We start from the raw sequence: 12,889 nt of genomic DNA, 5'->3' as shown, positions 1-12,889 counted from the left end.
TTGGAGAAGATGTATTCGTGACTGTCAAAGCTGCATGGCAGAACAGACACACTGCCCCAGAAAAATGCCAGACCCTCTTTACAAGTCTTAATCTTGTGCAGTCTCTGAAGCTGAGCATGAGGCTAATATAATTCTCACCTCCAGGCTGCAGCAATCAAAACAGAAACCCGTATTTTAGATTCTTCACATCAGCACTTTCAGAGCATGTCGAGTCACTGGGATGCCCATTAATTTTAATGTACTATATTAAAATGACCAGCATTAAGAGGCCATGCAATTTTCTGCCAAGTACTTTGTTTTCCCTACCGATCAGGGTGGGAAAAGTCCCTTTATGAATTGCTACTGATTCCACCCTTGCTTCACTCTTGAGATACTTCTGTATATCTCACAGCTGCCTCTACAATTGGCTACCCTGGGAGAGAGGTTGGCAGGACTGGACCAAACTGAACAGTGAAGAGTCTTTTATTAGTAATCTTCTGTGTCAGTCAAACAGCACCGCTAATACCAACAGGATAAAAGGCAAAATTATTTTTTTATTCCTAGGGATGGCAACAACAACAGGAATTGCTAAGAGCTTAACAAGTTTCCATCCACCCCAATGAGGGAGAAGGATATCGTTTTGGAAAACATCCACAACTGTCATGGTCTGAGCAAGAAAACAAGAAATGTTGAGACATGGCAGTCACCTACTATTCTGCACAGAAACCCCTGTTTGGATCATGCATGATTTGCATTCCTGAATCACTTTAGAGAAGATTTGCCTTTGTCAAAGGGACGCTGATCACAGAAGTTCAGCAGTGAGAAAAAACAGCAGACCATTCAAAGGACCCCTCTGCTAAGACAAACCTGTTCCCCAGCTGTCCCTTTAATCAAGATAACAAGCATCTTGCCCAGTCCAGGTAACAGGGCTTCCATCCTGTCTCTAGAGCTACCACTGCACAACTCCGATATAATTTAAAGGACTCTGTTCCTAAACACTGTCATTGTACTCCTGGTGCCTCTTAACAGCTTTTGGTGCTCCCCATATTCCGTTCCAAACTGGGACTAGGACACCCTCTTCCATAGAGAGGATCCCCTTAACACAACGCAATAATTAAGACGCATTTGTAAATATCATCATCGTTGAGGCAGGAAAAAAAGGAAACTTTCCCTGTTTCTCATTTTAGTCAAATGCAATCTTGCAAGGTTTCCTACCATTCAAATAAACAAGAGAGAAAAAAAGGGGGGGAGGGGGGTGAGAAGCGAAATTTTAAAACAGCAGAGAGATTGGATTTAACGGAAAAGAAGAGGCAAGGGGAAAAGAAGGAGGAAGGAGTAATTTAGTCCACACGCCGCTACGGTGGAAAACAAGACGCTTGCTCAGGAAGGAGTTCAAGTCGCTGCCCGACTAGCTGCAAACCAGCCCAGCACCGCCTGTACGCGATCAACTGGTGACTCCACTCCTCGCCCCAGCAGAGCACCAGCCGGCTCACCCCCAACCCCCCGCCCCGCGCAGCCCCGGCAGCGCCCGGCGACAAGTGCCTCCCCGCTTACCTCCGCAGAGCAGGGCTCCCAGGAGCAGGCTGACAGCCGGGCAACGGGGCCCGCCGCCGCGGGCAGCCCCCGCCATGCCGAAGAGACGGGGACACGTCCCGGGCGCGGCTCCGGGGGGCTCCGCCGACGCCGCTAGCTCTCCCCGCCCGCCGCCCGCTGCGGACGCGCCATCGCCGAGCTTCGCAGGCACACCTCGCTCCGGAGCGCCGCTCAGCCCCGCGGCGGGCTCCTGCCCATGCCGGCTCCGCTCCTTCCCTCTCCTCCGCGCCCTGCCCTAGCGCCGGCGAGGGCGGGCCGGGGGAGCAGCGCCCATGGCGGGCCGAGGCTGACGGGCGCCCCGGCACCGCCGCGCTCCCCGGGCAAAACTTTTCAAGCGGGCGAGCAGAGGGCGGGGAAGGTCCGGGAGCCGGGGCGGGGTGGGGGGGCTGCGGGGCTGGCTCGTCCCCGGGCCGCTGAGCCGGCTCGCTCCTCCGCTAAACCCGAGCGCCCTCCGCTGCGGCTCCAGCCGGCTCCGCTTCCCGTGCCTTTATCTCGGGGCCGCCGGCAGACGCGCGCACACACACTTTTCCCTCGGAGGGGGGAGGGAGGGGGGACCGTTGGGCTCGAGCCGGCGGCCGTTGGCGCTCGCGGCGGCGAAGGGGGGCGGGGGGAGCCCTACCTACGGCTGCCCCCAGCGCGAGGCGGGAGGCGCTGAGGGGACGGAGACCCTCGGGCGGCGGCTGAGGGGAGGGATGCCCGGCACCGAGGAGGCGGGGGGGCGGACGGGCGAGCAGGACCCGGTGTCGGTTCCCTGGTGCTGACCCCCACCACCCCACCCCCCGCGGGAGGAGGCTGACGAGGTGAGACTGCCGCTCAGAGCGCCGGGGCTGCGAAGGGAGGAAGGGCTTTTGCCACGGCGACGTGGCAGGAGAGAGGGGAGTCCCGCCGTGGGGTGAGAGCTGGCCGGTTTGGGGGCCGAGGGCGGAGATCAGGAGAGGGGCACGGGAATGAAGGGAGAGCTGGCCCTAGGGAGTAGGGAAATTCCTCCCCGACACGAGGGACCATCACTGACCTCACCGCCCCGTTTCTGCACTCCTGCTTTCTCAAGTCCTGGTGTAAAGCAACATATATTAAAAGTAGAAATCCAAAAGAAAAGAGCCTTACCAAAACACAAGACTTTATTGCGCACGTACGCTTCCCTGCGGAGAGAGGGAAGCCCACTGCAAACCCTAAAATGAAAAAACCAGCTTGACCCACCTGTATTTCATCCAGCTCCAGCCCTGTCATTACCTCCTCATCCTCTTGTTTTTTCTTTTCCTTTCGCACACTTCTTCAATTCCATCTTCTAAACATAACTCACAGGCCATATTTTTATTCCTATTAATTTAATTTCATGCTTTCACCTGCATATCCTGGATAACTTTGGCTGGCATCTCTTCCCCATTCTTGTAGCAAAAAATGTAAATGTTTGTGGCCCAACAGTAAACATACTTTTAATAATCTTTGCTACAGCTGTGGCATACAGCAAGCAAGGTGCAGTTTTGTAAGAAGTATAGAGTATTTGAAGTATTTTAGTGTAAGAAGTACTGAGTGCAGAAATCACCTAAGCAGGTAGCCTCCCTCCCTCGCTCGCTCTATGACAAAGCAATGCCTTAAAACAGTGACTTCTTTTACAACCTGCTGCTTTTATCCTGAGAAATTGGGCTCTGATCTTTCAGGCAAATACTCACAGCCAGTCCTCTATGTCTGGCTAATCAACCAAAATTGGTGGGGTTCTCTCCATCTGTGGTCAGTTGCTGAAACAGGTGTCAAAGTTTATCATTAGATAGCACCCTAAATAAAATGAGTAAAACATATTTTGGCTGATTCTAAAAAGCCTATTGTTCGTGCAAGACATTGTTCCCGGTTTGATAAGCCAAGTCAAGAAAGACTACCTTAACATAGAGATTTCTGATGAGGAACTGCTGAGAACTTTGTCAGGAGTATGCTTTATAGGGTCATGGTTTACATTATTTTATTGTCAGTAGCAGCTGATTCAGATGTGGAAAAAGCAGAAAGAGGATATCACACAATTTTAACAGTTTTTTTTCTCACAAGAATGTAAAGAAGCATTTCCCAGTGAAAAACTTGTGCAAAAAAGTGTAACAGCTTAGTCTCTTCTGCTTGATTGTAAATTCTGCTAGACACTACAAATACTTGTTAGATGAGTTTAAATATAAGAATCCAGCAGTCGACAGTAAAACACAGCAGCTAACAAACATTTATGTCCTGCACTTGAATTTGTAGATAATGCATGTATACAATCCATCTGATTTGTAAAAGAAAGCAGATACAGTGAAGACAAATGCTATTTCTTTCCAAGGCAACATTTACTAAGGGACCAAAACCCAATCCTATCATCATTCATAAGCTACCAACAGTTGTCTTCTTTGAATTGTGAAGAAAATTTCAATATGATGTAAATTAGATGGAACACGATGTCATATTTATGAAATCCTAACTGGAGTGTCTATGTTATTTGCATAACATGCTCTGAAGAAAGTTTTGGAAGTTGCACATAGAACCCATTGGCAGAGACTTTCATGGATACGAAGTAGAAGTCATATAACAAGGTGATAAATATGGTAAAGAAGTCTAGACAGAATAGGTTTTGCTACAGCTGTTCTTATTCCTTTGAAATTTGATTTCTTGTTGTTGTAGGTACACTATTTCAGTACCAGAATGTTCAATAAAAGCTATACCTAAGATGATTTGTTCAGGCTAGCATTTGCAAAGGAAACCAAAGGAGTTAAATACACAAATCAGACTAAAATTCAAATAACCTCACTTAATTTTTTTCTTAATACATTTATAATGAAAATATGGGTTGCTGTGAACAATTTATAACAACAGAACAATTAACACCAATCACAAAAACAAGAGAAGGGGTGCATCTGCAGGCAAGGGAGAGTATATATGGAGTCCTGAAACAGGAAACCGTAACATTGAGATAAAAAAATATGGAAAATGTCATTACTTAACCTTTGATACAGTCAAAATTACATCTCTAAACATGTAAACAAAGGCATTCTCTATATGTTAAATTATATGTAACCCTGAATCTGTTTGGATTTTTGTGATGTTCATTGCTGCAGAGTGGTTTTGTATGTTTAAAGTCAGATTCCCACATTTTATTCATGTTGATTATTATGCTACTCCTCAGATTATCCTGTTGAAGTCAAGTAGGTTAGTTCGCAGGAACTATATAACATGAATGGATATTAATTTAGTCCTAAGAGTTCAATTCTGTTCTCACTGAAGTTTATGGAAATTTTATCCCCAAGTCCAGGTCTTACCTTGTCAAAGGGTTACTCAAGTGAGTAAGGAGAATTGGTTAGGTATTTTCGTTTCTAGTGATTTTTACCACTAGCTTAGCCCTAGACTTCAGCACATCCTAATAATGATGTGTCAAGGTATTTGTCTTGAATATACAGAATGAATAGTATGAACTTAATTTTGAATAGTATGTAACTTAATGTTATATAGATTTTGTCACAATTTTTTTGTTTTCTACTTGTAGTAAACATTTCATCAACGGATACTTTTAATGGAATTACACAAATTTATTTCTCTGAAGGAACCTCAGGAGTCTAAGTTTTGAAGTCTTTATGGGCTTTTGTGACTTGTAAGAGGCAAAACTGAAATTTTCAGTCTTACATGTAGCATATTCCCTGCAGTAAGTGTAAAGAAATAAGGAACATGCTCAGAAACAAATAGAGCAACAGAGGGCCAAAGTTGACTTCTTAGGGTCAATCAGCCTCCTAAAATTTTCAAAAGTACCATACAGTGTACATTAGGCTGAAAATGCAACCTTCGTTGAGGTCTCTTACAACCCACTCTTTATATTTTGCCAGCTGCAATGTTGAAGTCACATGCCAATTCACTGACCCAATGCTAAAAAATGAAAGCAGAAGAGAAATCCATCAAATCAAAGCCCATATTGCCATGTGCAGATAGCAACTGATAGTGGAACTCTCCAATCTGTATGCAGGCATTGAGGTATTTTGTACAATTTGTATTTTGTCAACGCACTTATTGCATCCATGCAGAAGTTCTGTATGGTGAATATATCTCATCAACATTTCTCAGTGAAAACATGATAATATACTTTGAGTAGTAACATATTGTGTAGGTGATTGAGTGTTACAATAAGTACTTACAGCTATTCAAATTGCTATTTTTTGTTAGAAAATGAAAAAGCTATAAAGTTGTCTTATAATGAGCATGGGAATATATAACATTCATCACAAAATGGAAAACAGTTGAAGTACAAGATTTTACAAATTTTTTTCTTAATGTAAAAATGTGGTTTTTAAGGCAAAAAATGACCAAATTTTGTGCTATGTAGACTTTCAATAAAAAAAGAAAATAAAAAACCTGTCAACCAACCCTAAGACTGGACCAAAAGCAAAAGTGTGTCAGAAGGAATAATCTGATAGAACTTTAGAAAACAGGTGTTGGGATTGTGATGTTGCCAGCATTTTAGTACTCATGACATAAGTGAGTATAATAGACATTGCAGCCTGTAATCTTGATTTTAATCATTCTGTAAAGAAAACTAATCTTTGACCACTACTCTGTAATTTAGCCAAAAACATAGATTGTCCTTGATACATGTGAGTAGTTTTGGATGTGATCATTTAGCACTGACTATATCTACTACTTGAAGGCCCATTTAACTTGTTCTCTGTTTTAGCTTGCCATGTATTGTTATCCTTGGTGCTATATCATACAAATGACTGTCTTTCGGTGTGACCTTAAACAAGTCACCTACACTATCCCTCAGTGTCCTTATATGTATAATGGGATAATGACACCAAATAGTTTCATCAAGTGCATGAACACCTAGAGAAAAAAAAGCTACATATATATTCTACCATTCTTTAAAAATAATAGGACTAGGTGAACAAATAGCTTTCTCATTTAACGTATGCCTCTTTGCTCACTTATTTGTAATCATTCAGAATTATACTTCTCTTAACTCATTTTTTTTTTAAATATAGAATTTTAAATCCTTGGAATGTGATCATGGCCAGTTCACTGCAAGTATCCATACCAAAATGGCATTCTGTATTGTTCCATGTATACAAGATTCCAACAGAAAGAAAGGGAGAGTGGTGCACCCCAAATTCTGCCTGAGACCTGAAGTCACATAAAGGAATAGAGTGCAAAAGTGTTCAGCATTAAGTTTTATCCCATCCTTGTACCTGGGTGCATTATCATCTCTCTCCTGTCTTCTATGCTTTGTTTTGCAGTTAGGAGTATTGCCATTTAAAGTGATTTTATTATACTTCAGTGTCAGCATCTATCCTTGAAATAGAGATATAACTTGTATCTCTTACAGTTATTCATTTATGCTGCATGCAGACAGCATGGCATGGGTTTATATTCAGTACATCTGAAACATATTTTTCTACCATAGTGCCTGGCATTGTCATCTTTTTGGTTGACAAATGTTTTTAACAAGGACTTAGGATCACAAGATACCACTATTTGCAAAAGGAATGAGCTCACCTAGTCACTGTGATCTTTCCTAGTTATTATACTCATGACTGTAAGCAATGTACACAATATGTATCTATGGCATGGATCAAAAATTTGGGGTGCCATGGGTGCATACCCTTCAGTTTTACATCTGAAGATATGGGGGTTTTGACCAGAAGACCACTCCTCAAAATACAACTGAGTATATAAAAAAACAGTAGATACTCAAATCACGGATATCAAAGGGATTCAATATGTAGCCTTCCATCCTACCATTTGACACTGCTACCAAAATGAGGTAAATTTTGGTAACAATAGAGACAAAATGCCATGTGGCTAACTTGGTTTTAGGTATTTATTGTCTAGTTCTATTCACACATAGTTCAGTAAAATAAGGGAAGTATCTTTCCTCTGACTCCTCCCTTTGCCAAATTTATCCGTTAGAAACTTCACAAAAACAGGTCCAGCAAAGCAACTATACGGTAAAGGGCATATCATTTAAAATGTGGCATTTGATAAAAAAGCATATAGGGTTCTATGAGCCTTTCCAACATTTTAATTTCTGGTTGCAAAGGCTTCACCTGACACATCAGCTTTAGAAAAGTCATGCCATTATAATGCTAGATGCAAATTTAATTTTCTGCACTTATATAAAAAAATTACTCTTATGTGCATGCAAAAGCTTTTCCAAAATTTTCAATAACTGAAATTTTTGAAGAACCTGATCTTTTTTCCTCAATGTGCTAAGAATCTCCATAATAATACTAGCTGCACTGAATCAGACCAAAGGTTCACCTAACATGTTTCTGACAGTGGGCAAAACCGGATGCCTTGGGAAGAGTACAAGAGTGCAAGTGTGTAGTGATAGTCCTTTCCCAGGCTCTGAGGATTTGAAGCTCAGACAATTCCTGAGCCAACAATTGTGTCATTGTCTTTGATGGATTTCTCTCCCCTGAATTTCTCCAATTGTTTTTGAACCCATCTACGTTTTTGAGCGTCCAGAAATCTGTTGTCTATTCTAAGGCCAAATACCAGTGGGTTTATACATAAGTAATGATGTCACGTTCCTTAATTTTGTTAATTCCAAAACTGTGATAACAATATTATAATGGTGAGATTTTCAGGATGTCCATACTTGTAGTAAATATTCAAATTACCAGTAACATTTGGGACTATTAGCTTCCGGAGACATAAAATGCAAATATAACTTCATCATTTGTGGAAAGTAAATGTGAGCAGAATTTGAACAGAGCTAAGACTAAGTATTTGGTTTCATATAGCAAACACTTACTGAAATCCCTGGCAGTATTTCCTTCATCTGTAATGTTTCTTCTCTTTGTTTCTTTGTTTTATCAAGTATTATAACCTGACAGTACATACTCTTGGGAAGGACAATGGGGGACTAATTATGATCTCAAGATTCTATTGCAATAGAAGTCTATAAACCAATAATGCCTGTGTCTTATATAGCATTTTTCATGTGTATATACTGCAGCATTTACATATATGAATAACCTCTGGAACAATTCATTCACAAGTGTTTCTGATCCCTCTTATTCCTTCTCTTATATTTGTATGCATAAAGTAAAATAAATCAAGATATCTTGATAAGCTTTAAGTACATATACCATGAATCACTCTAGTATGTTTTCTGCAATGTGAATTAGTTGTCTTAATATGTACCTACCAACCTAAGAAACAAAAATTCTGTCAGATACAATACATTTCAAAGGCATTCGTCACTTCACTACTGCATGTTTTGATTTGCTTGAAGTTAAGGCTTTGAAATACTCAAGACACATCTGTTGCAGGTTGCATTGTGAAAAAGGATACCTACTTCAAAGTGCTGTGCCCAGGATAAATTGCTAATCCAGGTGAACCCCTTGACACTTAGGTTGAGTTCAACCATTACTTTAAACACGTGGTAACAATTATTAGACTCTAAAGTTGTATTCAGCATACCAGATCTGTTGTGACTGTACACGTGAATGGTCATATTAATACCATATTCTCGGACAACATCTGACCAGGAGTTAGGAGAACTATCTTTTAAGGTGGATTTAAGCTCTAAGGTCTTCTGAGTGAGTTTTGTCCCAAGGTTTTGAATCACGGGCGCGGGTGGAGGGGGGGGCGGTGTCCAGTTTGGCACTCGCTTTGCCGAAGGCGAGCGATTGCTTTTGCAGTGCGAGCAGTGCCCCCTCGTGCATCAGTCGGGCCTTCCTGCATCGCGCCGGAGGGAACAGCAGGAGCAGAAGGTAGGCTTGCTATTTTTTCCAATGCATCTGGTACTCAAGAGCAATATGAAAGCGCCAAGTCTCATTAATGTGGCGTACAGATAAACAATTTTCTGCTCATTCTCTGATCATGATGGATTATTTGGTCATAACAAGCATATTATCTGTGCTTAATGAATGGAACATGCCATTTCTTCCTAGCCGTTGTCAGTCTTTGATGCAGTACAATTAGCAGAGGTTCTCATTTAATTACCTAGCATAATAGGACCTGAAATGCTGAAATTCAATCTTTCATATAACTACTGCTTTTCAACAGTCCCCTAGGCTAATGAGGATAATGTTCCAACCTAACACATATTATTTATAAAGAAAATGTTGCAAAACAAATAGTCTTACAGGAGTATAAGACTTCAGATTGCTTTAGGAGCTGTTTGATTACTGTGGCCAATAACTGTTGTATATTGGTGAAGATGCAGTTAAATAGTCCTAGTTAAAAATTAATAATAATCTAGTGACGAGTAAGAACCTTTAGATGTTACTTCTGCCTGGTTTTTTTTCCCAATCAAATGGAGGAAACTGACAACAAATAGATTTGTAATGACATTTTAGGTACAGCTGTCTTTTTAATAATAAAAATGCTGACTCTTGCCTATGTTAGGACAGATTTAAAAAAACCAAAAAAACCCAACAAAACCCAGAACTAGGGAAGTATTAAAAAAAACAGTTTAAGCATCGAATGGATTAAGATAGCCATCTAAACAAATTTTGAGGAACATATGCTCATGCAGCAGAAACTGTTGCGGCCTCTTGGCACTTCTGAAGATCCCACAGACTTTCTTCTATATTTTGATTTGCCTATTTACTTTCAAAAACTTCCTCCATGTGCCTAAATCATATCATAAATTGCAACATTTGTAGAACTAAGCCATACCTTACGACTGTCTCCAGAAAATGAGAAACTTTCAAAATTCACTTCACTATACAGTGTTCACTGTTCAGCCTTTTTATTATACATTAATTAATTAGTAGGCATGAAACAGGCTATGAAGTTCTTCTACAAGGGCATTCCCGTTCTCTGCAGAAACACTGTAATGACCTCAGATATGACTCATCTCAGGGGCTTGTGTTAGATGGCCTTCAGAGGTCTCTTTCAATCTAAACTACCCTATGATTCTATCTATCTCATTATTTATGTGCACCTGAAAATCACCAAGTTACTTCATGAGAAGAAGAAAAAGAAAAGAGTGGTAACTGTCCATGCTCTCCGTAAATGACTTCAGAGTCATTTACATGACTGTCAGGGCAGAAACAGAAGGAACCTGGTTGTATTTTGATTTGCAAGTGTCACCAATCCCATAGAAATCACTGGCATTGAGGGTAGGAGTTTAAAGTGAGGGAAGAACTTAACCCAAGAAGCTTTAAGGAAGCAGGTCGTTGGTTCAATGGACTACAATCAGCCCTGAACATTTCTTGCAGAAACCACCATCACTGTCACCATAATGAGACTTTTAATTAAAAACGAAAGGCAATATGATTCTACAGATGAGCCACAGACTATTTATTATGTTCCCATTAAATATTTGTGGTCTGAAGACCACAGTTTGGCAGCCTCTGACATCCACAGAGTTAGGACATACATTTTGTAACATACCCTGAGATCAACAGGAGCTCATGAGGGAGTGTGTAAGTCTGTCTGCACTTCCCTCCTTAGTAGCAGATATGTCAGACTTTGTGGTTATGAAAAGTAGCTCAATTTCCTGAAGTGATGTGTTTTATTTAGATTGAGCAAATCAAGGCAGAAAGCTCTTCACATAACTCTTCTGTCAGTGCTCACTGCTTTTTTGAACATCTTTGCCAACAGGAGTTGGTAGAAAAGAAACTTAAAGATGCCCAAAGAGAAATAGAGTGAACTTCTAGCTCTATGGCTAATCTTTGATGTTCTAGGTTGCATCCATTCAGCAAGTTGTAAGACTTCTAACTGATAGTTTAGTAGGGCTCATGTGCAAAGCAGACATACTTGTTTAACCCTTGAATGCCAAAGTTAAATCACACTATCAGAACAGGCAGAATTTTGTCTGTAGTGCCAAGATGGAAATTTGGCATTTTAGGAGAATTGTCTTTCTTTTGAACTGTGGCTCACACATTTAATGCCAGAAATAGCTTGTGGCTCACACATTTAATGCCAGAAATAGCTTTTACATGAAGTCATTTTTGTCTGCTAACCCAACAAGCAGCTTTATAAAGACTCATGGATGAGCCTTTTTAAGCGTCCTTGATTTTACTGTCTGCTCAAAAATCTAGACTTAAGCCTGACATAATGATTTATATACTATCAGGAGCGTTCCTCCCCCCCCCCCCCCCCCCCGTGAAGTAGGAATTGTCCAAATTTCCACAACTGCGTTCAAACATGTATTAACAAAAATTAAAACTGCTCAATGAGACAACCTTACGTTTTGCCTACATTGCCATCAGAAGTAGCTACAGGGTAAGAACAGTTAACACTTAAATTATGGTTTACAGTAGAGATGTTTAAATGGCATCAATAATGAACAATAATGTAAAGGTAAATCAAGAATTACATTCATTTTTTAATTAATGCAACGCCAAAGAGATATTCAATACAATTGCAAGACAGCAATTTTAAAATTGCCCTTATGAATACGGGCAATGTCTGTGGAACTCCTTACCACAGACAGTATTAGGGGAAGAGATTAGTAGTATTAAAAAAATACAAGAGATTTATATTGAGAACATCTGAAATTACAACAGTAGCATTTTCAGAAATTTTATAAGCCCTCATTCATGAGAATATTAGCCACCTTTTAACTACATAAATTAAGGAACTCTATTTTGGGGGAAATTATCTTGTAACAATATACAACTATTCCTCATGCCTTACTTTGAAGAAGACACAAGATAGTATATCAGAAGAACTTCTTTGTCAATGACTTCCTAAGTTCATAATAACTGAAAAAATCTTTCATTAAAAATAATTTTTAAAAGATAATTTCCTGGCTTCTAATAGATAATTTTATTTGTAAATCTAACATTTAATTGAATCAGTAGTCAACTGCATTAGTCTGAATCCCTTGCTGCAGCTGTTTCCAAGAGAGTTGAACATACGACAGCTTTTGCTACTCTTTCCTAATTTTATTATCAGGCTTCATTTAAAACTACATATGACTGCATACTAGAATACTTTGATTTTATTGTCAATATAATAGAAACATTTTTATTATTAAAAGTTTATTTTATTGTTATTTTTATTATCCCTTTTACAGTATCTATAATAACATATATTATGTATTATTATATGTTATTTTAGTAGTCTTCTACTATTAAATCATTATATTGCATTGGCACCTACAGGTTGACATACCATGTTTGTCCTAGGCAGGGTACAAAACTGTATTTAATAAGTCTTGCACATAAAAGCTTGCAATCAGCTGTGTAGGAATTGGACTTCTCTGTAATTTTCTGCTAAGAAGGCATGTGTTGTACTTTCAAAACTCTCAATCAGTGTTCTGATTTCAAATATCAACTGCATTTTCTTGTCCAAAACACAGTAACTTTCATCCAGAGGAAGCAAAATCAACAGCATACTCGTAAGGTCTATAAAT

At 40.1% G+C, this 12,889-nt stretch overlaps 1 protein-coding gene across 1 annotated transcript in view; it reads right to left on the bottom strand.

Annotated features, from left to right (window-relative positions):
* TMEM132C (transmembrane protein 132C) overlaps positions 1-2,074 on the bottom strand; it is a 224,616-nt gene extending 222,542 nt beyond the window's left edge. The window contains exon 1 of the mRNA XM_030026281.1: positions 1,534-2,074. Coding sequence (XP_029882141.1) covers positions 1,534-1,609 — 76 coding nt within the window. The 5' untranslated portion in view covers positions 1,610-2,074. The remainder of the gene's footprint in view (positions 1-1,533) is intronic.
* Positions 2,075-12,889: the final 10,815 nt, after the last annotated feature.

Source organism: Aquila chrysaetos, chromosome 9, assembly GCF_900496995.4.
Source record: "Aquila chrysaetos chrysaetos chromosome 9, bAquChr1.4, whole genome shotgun sequence".
Classification (NCBI taxonomy): Eukaryota; Metazoa; Chordata; class Aves; order Accipitriformes; family Accipitridae; genus Aquila; species Aquila chrysaetos.
This window is presented reverse-complemented; position numbering and strand designations above follow the sequence as displayed.